General features: G+C 37.2%; 3 protein-coding genes across 3 annotated transcripts; 1 reads left to right on the plus strand and 2 right to left on the minus strand.

Moving 5' to 3' along the window:
* Positions 1 to 156: 156 nt before the first annotated feature.
* LOC128678579 (carboxypeptidase B-like) lies at positions 157 to 5,316 on the minus strand. Its single transcript, XM_053760195.1, has 5 exons — positions 5,167 to 5,316; positions 4,136 to 4,345; positions 2,333 to 2,435; positions 1,508 to 1,819; positions 157 to 841 (listed from the first exon to the last, which is right to left on the minus strand). Exons 1-5 carry the CDS (start codon positions 5,229 to 5,231, stop codon positions 233 to 235), a joined length of 1,299 nt encoding a protein of 432 aa, XP_053616170.1. The 5' UTR covers positions 5,232 to 5,316; the 3' UTR covers positions 157 to 232.
* A 1,814-nt stretch (positions 5,317 to 7,130) lies between these two features.
* LOC128678921 (carboxypeptidase B-like) lies at positions 7,131 to 11,759 on the minus strand. The gene is made up of 5 exons (XM_064436627.1): positions 11,649 to 11,759; positions 10,723 to 10,932; positions 9,878 to 9,980; positions 8,628 to 8,789; positions 7,131 to 7,758 (listed from the first exon to the last, which is right to left on the minus strand). Exons 1-5 carry the CDS (start codon positions 11,711 to 11,713, stop codon positions 7,153 to 7,155), a joined length of 1,146 nt encoding a protein of 381 aa, XP_064292697.1. The 5' UTR covers positions 11,714 to 11,759; the 3' UTR covers positions 7,131 to 7,152.
* A 1,071-nt stretch (positions 11,760 to 12,830) lies between these two features.
* On the plus strand, positions 12,831 to 14,752 carry LOC135309919 (carboxypeptidase B-like). The gene is made up of 3 exons (XM_064436605.1): positions 12,831 to 12,941; positions 13,654 to 13,863; positions 14,617 to 14,752. Exons 1-3 carry the CDS (start codon positions 12,877 to 12,879, stop codon positions 14,726 to 14,728), a joined length of 387 nt encoding a protein of 128 aa, XP_064292675.1. The 5' UTR covers positions 12,831 to 12,876; the 3' UTR covers positions 14,729 to 14,752.
* The last annotated feature ends 1,121 nt before the right edge of the window (positions 14,753 to 15,873 follow it).

The following is a 15,873-nucleotide window of genomic DNA, read 5'->3' on the forward strand; positions in this document are numbered from 1 at the left end:
TTTATTCAGTTCATAGTAATTATTTGAATGAAATTATGGAAACTCTGTTTTACCGTAACGTAAGTGATTAATAGAACTAATATGACGTAATCAGGACGCTGTAAAATTTTACCCATACGTAATTACGTATCCGTGGTTGCAGACAAAATATTGCTCTTAAATTGTAAGTCATTTTATTTAAAAACAATAAAAAAATATATAATATCACAATATACATATATCATATACATATTTACAATGATTTCTTCCTCAAAAACAGTTCGCCGGCTTCTCTCGCTCCTACGACAATACCTTCCCAGGTATCTTTCACGACCTGTTCAATGTAAATGGGGTCCAAATGGAACCCATTGAAGCCACCATCTAGACCTGGCAACTCATAGGTATACGACAAAGGTACTCCCACCAAATGAGCCCAGTCTTCTGCGGCACCAGCTGCTCCGTAACCAATAACCAGTAAAGAATTGCCAACGGCGTAACTTGGGAAGTTAGGGAGTTGGCTTTCGTGGATTTTATCAGCCATTGCTATGCCAACGACATGGAGAGCGAAGGCGTTAGGTGACAGGGTACCATCATGACCCCAAGGATACAAAATCATGCTGCCATAACTATGCATAGTGAGGTATAAAGCGATTCTGTGAAGGTTTTCATTGACAATGTCCCTGACGACCCTTGTCTCGATTTCGGAGAAGGCTCGGCTGCCGGCGTAGGTGTCGGAGCAAGGAGATGGATTGGTACCGACGGTGTTCCAGAAGAAATCGTAGTTTCGGTTGCCGTCCACCCCGGGACAGGCAGGGCTGAGTTGATGTTGGTCGGTGGAGCGTGTTTTACGCCAGAATCGGAACTGGAAGGAGAAAAAAACATATTGAAGAATATAGCCATGTAATCGAACTCATCATATTTACTATTCTAAGATAATGTCACTTTAACCACGACTAATTCAAATGATTTTTGTTTATGAATAAATAGTCCTGGATGCACTTCATCGTTCGATAAAATAAGCTTTTTAAGCAAGAAAACAGTTTAGGATTGCTGATCACAAACACTTATCTACTTCCTACTTACTGCTGAGTACAATACCTTGTTTATTGTTCAATATCTTCAAAACTAATCAAATCTCAAAGGAAAAATTTTTTGAGTAGTAATAATAATAATATTTATAGCTAACATTAAAAACCCGCTCGATTCCAGAGCACGTGTGACAATAACACATTTAAACATTAAAATAGTATACATTCTTAATGGTCTTTAGGATATATTTAACGTTATTGATAGCTAACAACAAAATTTTGTCTATATTATTAGATTACTAGCTTTTCCCCGCGCGATTTTTCACGGGAACATCCATTTTCCAGGATAAAAGGTATCCTATGTTCTCTTCCATACTCCAAACTACATGTGTGCAAAATTTCAAGAAGATTTGATTAGCAGATAAGACGCGAAGAGGTAACAAACTTACTTTCGCTTTTATAATATTAATATTAATAGATAAAGATTTGGAGTAACTTACAGAAGTAAAGGTGTGCTCATATCCATCAGGGTTCACCACGGGCAGGAGTATCCAATCAAACTTGTCCAAAAGATCAGATTCAGTGACATCTTCCACCAACTTCCTTATAGCGTATGTAACAGTTGGCGGGGATATCCATTCTCTGGCGTGGATTCCTCCATCGATAAAGATGACTGGTTTGCTCTCGTCTTCAAAGTTGGTAGTGGAAATCTTCAGGTATTGGATAGGATGACCGTTAAACGTGTTAGCTGGAGTCACCAGTGTGACGATATCAGGGTACCTGCTGGCAACGTCTTGGAGGTATTCGTCAATCTGAAAATCAAAGATTCATGATATACTCGTCAACAATGAAGCGTGTCAAAAACCGTGCAAAGCGAAGAACAAAAGAATTATAGCTAAGCAAAACTAGGTTCTAATGCTATATGACGTAGGAAGTAATCGGTATATCGCTAAAATAAATAAATTATTAATACAGATAATGCTGTATCAGTGGTGTCTCTCGTACAGATTGGTATACAAACTCATGTGGCACGAGTAGGATTCGAACCTCGATCACAGGCGGACGGTATTAACCACTGTGCCAACACCGCTTTGAATGAATTAATACTACAGATAATGCTGTATTAGTGGTGTCTCTCGTACAGATTGGTATACAAACTCATGTGGCACGAGTACGATTCGAACCTCGATCACAGGCGGACGGTATTAACCACTGGGCTAACACCGCTTTGTCTCTGTTACATTTAGTTACATAGTTGTAACCAATTGGTTGTTTTTATTTCAAGTAGTCACACTATCGAAAGAGAGAGAGAGAGAAGAACGTACCACTGCAATCCTCTGATAGCTGTCATAAGGCATCTCCCTGGAGTTCCTGGCGGCTCTCTCGCTTCTTCTCTTCTCGATTACCATATCATCGTAGTCGAGTGCCCTGTAACATTTTAAATCATTTTCAATATGGCTTACTTAGTCGGCGGCTAACCACTTTGTTTTTTATTATGAAGTGATAATGAATATTCCCAAAACGATTTCTAGTCTCTTAAAATACATTTTAGTCGTTTTATAGCTTATCCTAGAGTATATAAAATTGTGTACCTAACACTATAATAATATCATTCTTGTTTTAATTTCTTTAAAAAAAAATTATATATTTTATTTTCAAAATTTATAATTATAAATAATAAAGAAATTCCAGCTCGTCGCCGCTTGGAAGGGTTCCGAGAAGGCTGGCAGCATTACCCCTCTGAACCGCTATGGCAATCCTCTGTGCAAAGTAACTGCCCGCCCTTGGATCGCCCGTTACCTCACGGAGACGCGCTGAAATCTCAGACAAAAAGGATTTTGCCTCAGGACCCCATGGGCCCATCGTCTCAACAGCAAAGGGCACAACAATGTAGCGCGACTCCAAGTCACCATAATAATATTGATAAACAATGTATAATGTTGATAAAAGTTATTGATTGGTTTTTTTAACTTTTATCTGGCACCTTTAATGAATTAATCAGCTTAATATTCCGAGAATTTCCGATTAATTGATACAATTATTATCAAAATTAATCCAGTTTGTTCATTAGCTAAAAGACATTAAGTACATACGTGACTAATACTTATCATTCATCCAATTTATTAAAAAAAAAACTTGTCTGAAGCTGATAAAGATTTACAAAAAATATGTTTTTTACGCTCTTAATAACAGGAAATAAAAAACAATTAGAATGTAATCCCTGATATTCTGACTATTCGAAGAATTATAAAGAATTATTTATTATCAAAATCAAAATCAAAATCAAATCATTTATTCAGAAATTAGGCCTTCACAGGCACTTTTTCACATGATATTCTAAATTAAATTATATTTACCAAAGCTACGAACTACTAGCATTTCAGAACGACCACTGCTGAGACCACTGCTGAGAAAAAAGGAACTCATTCAAACAGTGTTTGTCCCTATTTATAAGAAACACCAATGAAAATGCTTTGAAAGTTATGACAAAAGTAAAATCAAATATACAATATCTTTTAGCGGAAAAAGTCTGTTTGTTTGACAGCTATCTTACATACCCTCATAAGCGCGTCGTCTAAAACGTAAAAGACAATAATATCTGAAATCTATTTCTAATAATCAATTTGCCATGATAGCAAAATATTGCGTTCTTAGTGAAAATTTTTAGTTTTTTTACAATGGTTTAGTTTATCTTTACAGTTTTAATTTTTGAAGCGATGGTGGTGTAATGGTTAAGACACCCGCCTGCGGAGCGAACGGTCGCAAGTTTGTATTCTGTATACTCGTGCCATATGAGTTTGAAATTATAAATATGAATATACCAATCTGACTGTATGTACTGTGATGATACTTAGTAATTTTCATAGACCACCACTTGATCCAGGTGATGGAAAACATCGTGAGGAAACCTGCACACTGGTGTTTATTTACACATTTTTACAAATGGTCTTTCCAACTAACTTTAAATGTTCGTATAATGAATTAATAGCATTGTTACAGTTTGAATTATCGCAATGATTTTAAATATAATATCTATTTTATCAAGAGCATACAATTTTTTACAATATTTCTGACCTTTTCATCTAACCTATTCGTGAATGAAAATATAATATTCAACTAGTACTCACGCTTTGACATCGTCTCTGTGAATCCTATAAGGAATGCCTTCGTCCTCTATAGCTTTGATGAAGGCAACATGATGCTCAGGTTTCACCAAGGTAATCCCTTCACGTTCAAGTATCGGATGGCTCAAAATGTCCAAATCAAACTCATCATGCAGACGGCCTATAGCTTGTAACTGTTCGAAGGTGGTTGGTCCTAGGTAGTAAGACTTCCAACTGAAAATTTAAAGGTTTTACTAAAGGTGCGTTATACCTGTCAATTTTGACGGTAAATTTAACGCAAAAAACGCAAAACAACGGCACAGGATGAAGTTAATGTCATAGTTGACTGGTGTAACCCACTCTAAGTAGCAATAGGCTCTGAAACACGATCATAAAAATTTATAATGTCCTTCCAGTGTCATTGTGAAGACAAAAATCTTCTGTGTCGCACTAGTGTGACAAAATGACGACCTCGGTGGCGCAGTGGTCAAGTTCTTGCCACTGAACCGAGAGGTCCCTGGTTCGATCCCCGGTCGAGTGGAAAGCGATCTTTTTCTGATTGGCCCGGATCTTGGATGTTTATCTATATATGTATATGTTATAAAATATATCATCGTTGAGTTAGTAACCCATAACACAAATCTCAAACTTACTTTAAGGGCTAGCTCAATCTGTGTGGTTTGTCCTAATATATTTATTTTATTTATTTATTCAAAATAGTGTGACAGAAAGTTGGTATTTAAAATAATATCATAAAAATATATCCGCTTTTAAAATGTTTACATTTTAAAGTATATGTCTGAAATTCTGACTAAATTAATTCGAAGTTTAAATTTAAATAGGTAATTTTCTATGTACCTGGCTATCTCTCTCTTATCTGAGCTTTTTCCCGGTTTCTTCCCAGACGTTGAGCGTCAGAGCCCAGTGTCCTCTAGTCATATTCACCTGGTTACATACATTTTGTTTTCTCGGTAATTTTCACATAAAAAAAACGATGAAAAATATATTTCATGAAATAAATATATAGTTTTCATTATACTATTTTCGGTACTCACCCAATATACTGTTCGTGTTTTGCCAAGGCCACAGTGGCTAAACACAAAAGTGCCAAAACCTTCATTGCGGCACTGTTATGGCGACCAACTAACCCAAATAATATTGTGGCAATGTTTTATAACCAGCCCCCTTCGCAAACTGTACAACAGTAAAACGCTATTCATTCGCAAATGAAAATTTTCCACATCTATATCAACATTTTTATTCCGGCTACACGTTATCGCGAAACAGTTCACCGAATTTCGGCGGGATCGATATATATTGTTGGTATTTTATTGCGGTAAATAAAAGCTGTCACACAAACTACGCAATTTTCCTTAATTCGCGTCGGCATCTGAGTTCGGCGATAGTACCTATGTAGCTATCACACACGTCGTATGAGTAAGTAACCGTCACACACATCATATCGTAAGATCGCAGTGTCCATAAAAAGCCGATACCATAGCGACTGACTTATAAAAACTGATATTTCATGGTCATTAGAAAGACTGCGCGCGTTTAAGTTTTAGACGGTTTTCCAAGGGGGCGTAGGTGATAAGTTTACAAAAGATAGAAGATTATCTCTATCGTTAGGACTTGATATTGATATCTTGAAGATTTAATATGTGACGCGTATTTTTTGCAGTTTATACGTAGTTTATAGGTGACGAATGCATTACTATTTTCTTCTTCATATTCGTATTTCCTCATGACTGAGGGTCGTGGTAATTACATGGAATGAAACATACGTAGCAACTTTCTTGGCATTATTAATGGTTTGCCATTGCCTTCTCCATTTCACAGTTAATAATCAACAATGTGCAGGTTTCCTCACGATGCTTTTCCTTCACCGGAAGCAAAGAATCTATCTATATATCTATGAAAACTACTATACATGAGTCATATTGGCATACATACTCATGTGGCACGAGTAGGATTCGAACCTGGGTCCTTTCGATCCACAGGCGGGCGTCTTAACCATTACACCACCACCGCTTCTATTTTATTAACTTATACGTTTTACTAACTTATTAAACACTAGCTTTTGCCAGCGGCTTCGCCCGCATGAAATTCCCACGGAAAAAGTTTTTCCGGGATCACATGTATCCTATGTCCTTCTCCGTACTTTGAACTACATGTATGCAATGAAAGTTGACAAAGATTGGTTTAGTAGATAGAGCATGAAGAGGTAACAAACTTACTTTCGCATTTATGGGTGAATATCACGACTGTTTGAACGCGGCGTGTAGCGTTTCATTAGTGTCGCACATTTTTTTTTTAAATAAAGAATATATATTTTTTAAATTAAACATTTACAAAATTAACATTGTACCAGTACTTTACTTATTTATAAAATAGGATAATTAAATTTGCATTAGTGTGGTGTACGGTACAATTTAATAAACACTAATGACAGCCCACGGCGGGGTTCTAAACGCTAGGATAATCAGTACTTTTGAACTATTTATAAAATCCATATTCATATTTGCCATAATTTTGTTTCTAATGAATAAACACAAAAAAAACAGTAATTCTAATAACGATTAAATTTGCCACGGAGTTTTTCCAGTGAGAACCATTTTGTATGGTTTCACTCAAACGAAACCGGACACGGACCGCTAGTCAATATCAAATACTAGCTCTGCTACAGGGCACGAGGCATTATCACAATATGAATTCATAGCATATTCATAGTCATTCTTAGAAAACAAAAAAACTAATAATTTGGTAGTATGAAATAACAAAAAAAAAGAATTAGACAAATATAATTTTCAGTGACACAATATTATCACGAAGGAAACGATCTCTCATCTAATGAAATTAAGGAGTGGTCTTATTCTAGGGCGGAACACACACCACACGAAGCGGTCGATCATATCACCAAAAAAGCTTCTTAAATTTTTCTACTTTAATACTTGATATCATCTACAGTCTACAAGATTTGAAGGACAAAGACCAAAAATATAATTACTACACAACTTAATTAATTTTTCATTCAATTTTATTCACTTTTTGAGCGTCACAAACAAATCGCCGGCCCTTCTCGCGCCAACCGCGACTCCTTCCCATGTGTCCTTTGCCACCTGCTCAATGGCACTTGGGGCCAAATGGAACCCATCCCACGTCCCACTGAACCCAGGCAGCTCATACGTGTACGATAATGGTACTCCAACCAAATGAGCGTAATCTTCTGCAGCACCCGACGCTCCATACCACAACACCAGTGCTGCATTGCCGACAGTGTAGGGCTGATAATGTGGTAACTGATGATCATGTATCGCATCAGCCATAGCTATACCGACGGTGTGAAGAGCGAAGGCGTTATTAGATAGTGTTCCATCGTGTCCCCATGGGTACAAAATCATACTGCCAAAACTATGCATAGTTAAATACAATGCCATTCGATGTAGATATTCGTCGATTATGTCACGAACGACTCGAGTCTCGATTTCGGAGAACGGGCGGTTTCCAGGGTATATATCGTCGCAAGGAGAAGGGCTCACGCCAACGGTGTTCCAGAAAAAGTCGTAGTTTCGATTGCCGTCGACGCCAGGGCATCGGGAACTGGAGGCGTGCGTGTCGGTTGACCGAGTCTTACGCCAAAAGCGTTCCTGGAAGATGTTTTTTTTATATTGCTTTAGCACTATCCCCGTAATGGCAAGAGCATATTTTTCAAATACAAAGGAAAATGACGACGTGTATACGATGTCACACATACTCTCATCCAACAAAGCCTTGAACATTTATTATAGAGTTTAGAATTTATACAGTTTTATATATATCATAAACACGTGTGTAGCTACAATTACTTTCCCATCAGCTTTCAATGTTACTTATCCGTTAATCATTTAATCATGACATCCATTAAAGAATATAGAGTGGTCCTAGTCTAGGGCGGAACCACACGCTAGTTTTAATTTCTATCTAATGAATATTTAGGTACCAGACATTTATCCAGTCCAACAAATATTAAATTATCAATATAAATAAAAAAGAGATTCTAAAATATCTCAAGAAGGATGACAGTTTTAGCTGCTATACTCTGCGCAAAGTAACTGCCGCCCTTAGAGCCATGCCCCATTGCTCAGTCGTGCTGCGTTGCTACGACGCAGGACGTCGTAGTTGCGTCTTGCTGCGTTGTTTTCTATAAGTTATGACACTGACGTGCGTTAACGTACATCGAAACTTCATACAATTTCTGCGTTGTACTGTGTTGTCTGTCGAAATAACGGAGCACGACTGAGCAATGAGGCATGGCTCTTATATCGCCAGTTACGTGGTAGCGGAGGCGTGGGCATGATTAAAATTACACGAAATATTATTAAGGTTTCTTGTAAAATTTGTTCAGTGATTATTTTGTACCCACGTAAATTCCCACGTGAACTCACAAGAAATGTCACTGAAGGTGGCATTATCCTTATAATGTATATATCACTTATGTATGTGTGAAACTACGTTTCTAAATGTATATAAAACTTACAGAATTATAACTGAACTCATATCCATCTGGGTTGACGACAGGCAGGATGACGAAATCGAATCTCTCCAACAAATCTGGTTCGGTTACGTCTTCAACTAATTTGTGAATGGCGTATGTGACTACCGGAACTGTAACCCATTCTCTAGAATGAAATATCTTATTTTAAGCCTACATACACTGCATATCTCTCTCTCTTTCTCTCTTATCTGAGCTTCTTCCCGGTTTGTTTCAAATTCAAATCATTTATTCAGAAATTAGACCTTCATAGGCACTTTTTCTCGTCAATCTTTATATTTATAGTTATTTCTCACAAGCTACAAACTACTGGCATTTCGGAACGACCACTGCTGAGAAGAAATGCCGAAAGAAACTCATTTGAACAGTGTTGGTCCCTATCATGCAGATCGGCTTACCATTATACCATTTCGACATCGGAACCCAGGATCCGCTATCCTACTTTTTAACCTCCAGCGACAGAATTAATAATTTGTTGCGTATAAAAGAAAAAAGGTTTGGAACAGAGATGGATGGCAACTGTCTTTATACAATGTAGTTTGTATATGTTGCTTTTTTACAGTTCTTCATGCCGTTGTTCATATGGCATTCGTCTCACCGTATCTGTCATCCAACAAAATTGTTAACCGGCCTGTTACTTTCTTTTTCGCTGCCGGTTGCCATCTATCTCTTAAAGCGATCACCCACTTCTATTCATCTGTGTCCTTGTTAATAAAAAAAACGGTCAAGGGCTCCGTACAAAATTTTGAAGATTCGCTGGCGCATGCATTCTTTTTGTACGAAACCAATTACAAAAATAAGTTTTTTCTTTGATGTAAGTAAAATTACCTATATAATATGCGACATAAACGGTCATATTTTTGGATTGCGTTAACGAACAAGTTTGATTTTTTCCCAGCTAGAAAAGACCGTAGACCTGGGTATTTGGTATAAATTTCAACTTGATACCTTTACGCGTTCCTGAGAAAAAGGGTCTTGACAGACGGGCAGACAGACAGACGGAAAACGAAGTGATCCTATAAGGGTTCCGTTTTTACCTTTTGGGGTACGGCACCCTAAAAATACGGGTCACTCGTGTGATTATCAATGGAATAATCGACTATAGTTTCTGCCTTAATAGTAGACCTTTTTAGGCGAATGAGATTATTCCAATCAAATTATATGTGTCCCGTTTAGTCGCGGCCATTTTCGTACCGTATCGGATGAGGACGCGAGAGAAGGAGCAATCAATTTACCACAGATAAAGGTTGGTAGTTGTCGTAAGGCATCTCCCTTCCACCTCTTGCAACATTCTCCCGTCTTCTTCGCTCAATAAGTACGTCATCTTGATCAAGGGCACTGAAAAAATATAATATTATCCGTTAGAAATTTCCATAAAAACTTCATTGATTAATTATATAATTATCGACATCCATCCGGTTGTAACGTGGGATTAATTTGATAAAGTTACATGGCAAATATAATGATGATGTGGTATTTTTTGTGTTTTATAATCGTTGTTGTCAAGTAGTGACTATTGGTTCCCGCCCTGGAACAGGACCACTAAACGTTGGGCCAATTTCGATGGAATTTAGAATGGATATAATTAACAACACGAAGTCAAGCATATACTACTGCGGGCGGAGCTGCGAGTTTCAACTAGTATGTTACAAAATATTATCTTTTGAGTTAGTATCCAATAACACAAGTCTCGAACTTAACTGTTACATTAGAAAACACAGATGCACAAGAAACAGAAAAATACACTAGCAACGGCTGATTTATCCCATGTAGGGATATATTCCAGTCAACCGCCAGGAAATTAATTAGACATTATTGGGGTTAACTAAATCTATGTCATTTATATCTATATATTGATAACTAGCTTTTGCCCACAGCTCCGCCTGCGATAATCTATATTTTACCTCGGATCATCAACTATCTTTCAAAAATCGTCTGAGCTGCTTAGCCGTGAACATACACACAGTCTTACTAGTTGTTCGCATTCATAAATACGTACATTACACATAGTTAGGATAATAAAAATAAATTAAAATACGTTTATTTCAGAGTTCAGTTTGGTATAGAAGTATGGACTTACGCTTTCACATCGTCTCTGTGAACCCTATAAGCAATTCCTTCCATCTGAAGGGCTTCCAGGAAAGCATCATGTACTTCAGGCTTCACCAAGGCAACACCCTCATATCCTATGACGGGGTGGCCCAGAACATCGACGTCATACTCAGATATTAGTTGGCCGATGGCTTTCATTTGACCTGGTGTTGAAGGTCCTAAGTAGTAGGATTTCCATCTGAAAGAAATGTCTTCTTCAGGTATCGAACAGTATGGCCCACCAAATGGTAAGTGTGAACACAGCCTGTGGACGCCTGATATATACTTAAGAATATAAAGCGTTTACAACTGATAGACAGCGATAGCATTACAAAAAAGGTGAAGGACATGTAAGCGATCGATCAGATCAAATCAGAGCCGAACTTTTTTACATTTCTGAGCAAGCAAACAGGCATGCGGCCCTTCTGATAGTAAGTGGTCACCGCAGCCTACGGACACCTGCAACACCAAGGGTGTAACGCAATGCCAAGTCTTAATCTCTTTTCACGGCCTTTTGGAAGAACTCCATATTGCAAAAGTCTTTAGGGAAAACCATGGCAGCTCAAAAAGGTCCAAGATTCGAATCTTACTCGTGCCACAAGTATTTGTATAATTAGACACGTGTGTAGAAGTTTTTATATCATATCACCATTGTTTTTGTTCACCGAAGAAAACCTATAACAACATGGTGTTTTAGACAGTTTAATTCACTAGCGTATTCGACTACTTGCCACTAGATGGCGATAGGTACTCGTAAAATTACATCAGATTCCTTTAGGCGATTCGGTAATGTCACACCAGTAGTGTCAGCAATAACACACTCTATATGAATTAACGATGCAACTGGGTTCACACGAGAATGAGAGAGAATAAGAGAGAGAGAGAGAGAGAGAGACACATGAGAGAAAGACTCACCCTAAGTACTTCTCGTGCTTGGCACTTACTGCCACCACCAAAAATAAAATAGCCAAGACCTTCATTTGTCTCAATGATGATCGGAAACCGAAAACAGTTTTTTTATACGAAGATAAGATGCTAATCGGGTTGGTGATTACAAATTTAAATTATCAGATAAAAGTCCAGGGTTTCTCAAACTACAAACCTCTATTTGACTTTCAAGAAAACAAGAAACCATTTGGCCGTTTGCAAGACACTTTACGAAGTTTAATTGTTATAACGTCTGTAGACGTTATTACAATTAAACTTCTTTTGGGTCTTGTTTAGTGTCCGTGAATGGGTTAAATACTGAGAATGGATAGGCATTTTATTAAAAAATAATTAGTTAATAGAATAATAAATTTTTTTCTTAATATATATTAATAAAATATATAAATATAAAACAATAACATTAATAACATGTTTATCATAACATACTTTCGCATATAATTATGTTGTCATTTTTTCGCATATGGCATAATTCTTTTTTACAGAATTGGTAGGTTAGGTTTGTTAGTTTACTTGTGTCCAAAACAAAAGCGAGCGAGCGAAGCGAGTGTATATTCCAAATATTACACTAGAAGCGTTACACTTTGAGAAACACTGGATTAAACTATTCCATGCGAGTTACTGAATGAATAGATAACTTTTTTATTATAAGTAACTAGCGGCTCGCCCCGGCTTCGCTCGGGTGACCATGATAAAAAGTAGCCTGTGTCACTCTCGAAGGTTTCGCCTATCTCTGTGCCAAATTTCATCGAAATCGGCCTAGTAGTTTTTGAGTTTATCCATTGCAAACAAAAATACAATTCTTTTCTCTTTATAATTAGTATGAATTTAGATGCGTCCAGAATTATTTAACTTGCAAAATATGTATGTTTGTTTGGAATCTTGTTACTCATTTTTTAAGCGGGTATCTTCAATTAACTAATTACTTTTTAAAATGCCTATCCATTCTCAGTATTTAACCCATTCACGGACACTAAACAAGACCCAAAAGAAGTTTAATTGTAATAACGTCTGTAGATGTAAAGTGTCTTGCAAACGGCCAAATGGTTTCTTGTTTTCTTGAAAGTCAAATAGAGGTTTGTAGTTTGAGAAACCCTGGACTTTTATCTGATAATTTAAATTTGTAATCACCAACCCGATTAGCATCTTATCTTCGTATAAAAAAACTGTTTTCGGTTTCCGATCATCATTGAGACAAATGAAGGTCTTGGCTATTTTATTTTTGGTGGTGGCAGTAAGTGCCAAGCACGAGAAGTACTTAGGGTGAGTCTTTCTCTCTCTCTCTCTCTCTCTCTCTCTCTCTTATTCTCTCTCATTCTCGTGTGAACCCAGTTGCATCGTTAATTCATATAGAGTGTGTTATTGCTGACACTACTGGTGTGACATTACCGAATCGCCTAAAGGAATCTGATTTAATTTTACGAGTACCTATCGCCATCTAGTGGCAAGTAGTCGAATACGCTAGTGAGTTAAACTGTCTAAAACACCATGTTGTTATAGGTATTCTTCGGTGAACAAAAACAATGTGATATGATATAAAAACTTCTACACACGTGTCTAATTATACAAATACATGTGGCACGAGTAAGATTCGAACCTTGGACCTTTTTGAGCTGCCATGGTTTTCCCTAAAGACTTTTTCAATATGGAGTTCTTCCAAAAGGCCGTGAAAAGAGATTAAGACTTGGCATTGCGTTACACCGTTGGTGTTGCAGGCGTCCATAGGCTGCGGTGACCACTTACTATCAGAAGGGCCGCATGCCTGTTTGCTTGCTCAGAAATGTAAAAAAGTTCGGCTCTGATTTGATCTAATCGATCGCTTACATGTCCTTCACCTTTTTTGTAATGCTATCGCTGTCTATCAGTTGTAAACGCTTTATATTCTTAAGTATATATCTGGCGTCCATACGCTGTGTTGACACTTACCATTTGGTGGGCCATACTGTTCGATACCTGAAGAAGACATTTCTTTCAGATGGAAATCCTACTACTTAGGACCTTCAACACCAGGTCAAATGAAAGCCATCGGCCAACTAATATCTGAGTATGACGTCGATGTTCTGGGCCACCCCGTCATAGGATATGAGGGTGTTGCCTTGGTGAAGCCTGAAGTACATGATGCTTTCCTGGAAGCCCTTCAGATGGAAGGAATTGCTTATAGGGTTCACAGAGACGATGTGAAAGCGTAAGTCCATACTTCTATACCACACTGAGCTCTGAAATAAACGTATTTTAATTTATTTTTATTATCCTAACTATACGTACATTAGTGCGTATTTATGATTGCGAACAACTAGTTAGACTGTGTGTATGTTCACGGCTAAGCAGCTCAGACGATTTTTGAAAGATAGTTGATGATCCGAGGTAAAACATAGATTATCGCAGGCGGAGCTGTGGGCAAAAGCTAGTTATCAATATATAGATATAAATGACATAGATTTAGTTAACCCCAATAATGTCTAATTAATTTCCTGGCGGTTGACTGGAATATATCCCTCCATGGGATAAATCAGCCGTTGCTAGTGTATTTTTCTGTTTCTTGTGCATCTGTGTTTTCTTATGCAATACAGTTAAGTTCGAGACTTGTGTTATTGGATACTAACTCAAAAGATAATATTTTGTAACATACTAGTTGAAACTCGCAGCTCCGCCCGCGGTAGTATATGCTTGACTTCGTGTTGTTAATTATATCCATTCTAAATTCCATCGAAATTGGCCCAACGTTTAGTGGTCCTGTTCCAGGGCGGGAACCAATAGTCACTAATTGACAACAACGATTATAAAACACACAAAAAACCACATCGATCATTATATTTGCCATGTAATGTAATTTTATCAAATTAATCCCACGTTACAACCGGATGGATGACGATAATTATATAATTAATCAATGAAGTTTTTATGGAAATTTCTAACGGATAATATTATATTTTTTCAGTGCCCTTGATCAAGATGACGTACTTATTGAGCGAAGAAGACGGGAGAATGTTGCAAGAGGTGGAAGGGAGATGCCTTACGACAACTACCAACCTTTATCTGTGGTAAATTGATTGCTCCTTCTCTCGCGTCCTCATCCGATACGGTACGAAAATGGCCGCGACTAAACGGGACACATATAATTTGATTGGAATAATCTCATTCGCCTAAAATGGTCTATTATTAAGGCAGAAATTATAGTCGATTATTCCATTCATAATCACACGAGTGACCCGTATTTTTAGTGTGCTGTACCCGAATGTAATTTTGTTTGTTATCTCTTCTTTCACGCTCTATCTGCTCGACCAATCTTTTTGAAAATTTGCATACATATAGATTGGAGTATGGAGAAGGACATAGGGTACTTTTCATCCAGGAAAATAACTGTTCCCGTGGAAAATTTATAAACGCGGTCGAAGCCGCGGGAAACATATAGTGGCCGTTAAAATGTCTACTTTGTATTACAAGCGAAAGTAGTTTCGTCTATTTTCACTTGTAATAACTATACTGTAATGATACTAGAAATTTTCCACATCTTTCCAACTGAAGAACTCCTGTAAACTTCCATCATTACGATAAGCATGTTCTGATGGTGTACCCAGGATAGGCCCAAGAGGCAACTCTTCAAAACCTTCCGTTCCGGAAAAATTACTGTTCCCGTGGGTAATGTACGCGGGAAAAGCCACGGGTAAAAGCTAGGATAGATATAAGTTTCGAAGGCCTTTTGTTGAAAACTGTTAATTTTTTTTATCCCTTACACGCCTAATACGATATCACACGACGAATATGGTCCAATTCTAGATCACACGACTCCTCCACATAGCGGCATATTAACATTTGTGCTGCTAGATTACAATAAATTATTTTATTTTGTTCCAAAATGGATGTATTATGAAAAATGATAATATTAATAACGCAAAGGTTTGTAGGGATGTTTGCTTGTTAATTATTAAATTACACAAAATGTATATTATAGAAAATGTGTTTGTATAGACATAAAAGTACATTATGTAAATATTTATTCCATGTTTTCACTTAAACATTGGTTTTTGTACACACATTTTATTTCACACGTCCACTAATTACGATCATATTACAACACGTGAAAAACAGCCACTCAGACGAAACCGCGGGCAAGCACTACATAAATAACGTAAATCAAATTAATCTTTTAATTATGTTCTATCATCAATACGACTTTTTGATAAATAGATTAGAT

Source organism: Plodia interpunctella, chromosome 20 (genome assembly GCF_027563975.2).
Source record: "Plodia interpunctella isolate USDA-ARS_2022_Savannah chromosome 20, ilPloInte3.2, whole genome shotgun sequence".
Lineage (NCBI taxonomy): Eukaryota > Metazoa > Arthropoda > Insecta > Lepidoptera > Pyralidae > Plodia > Plodia interpunctella.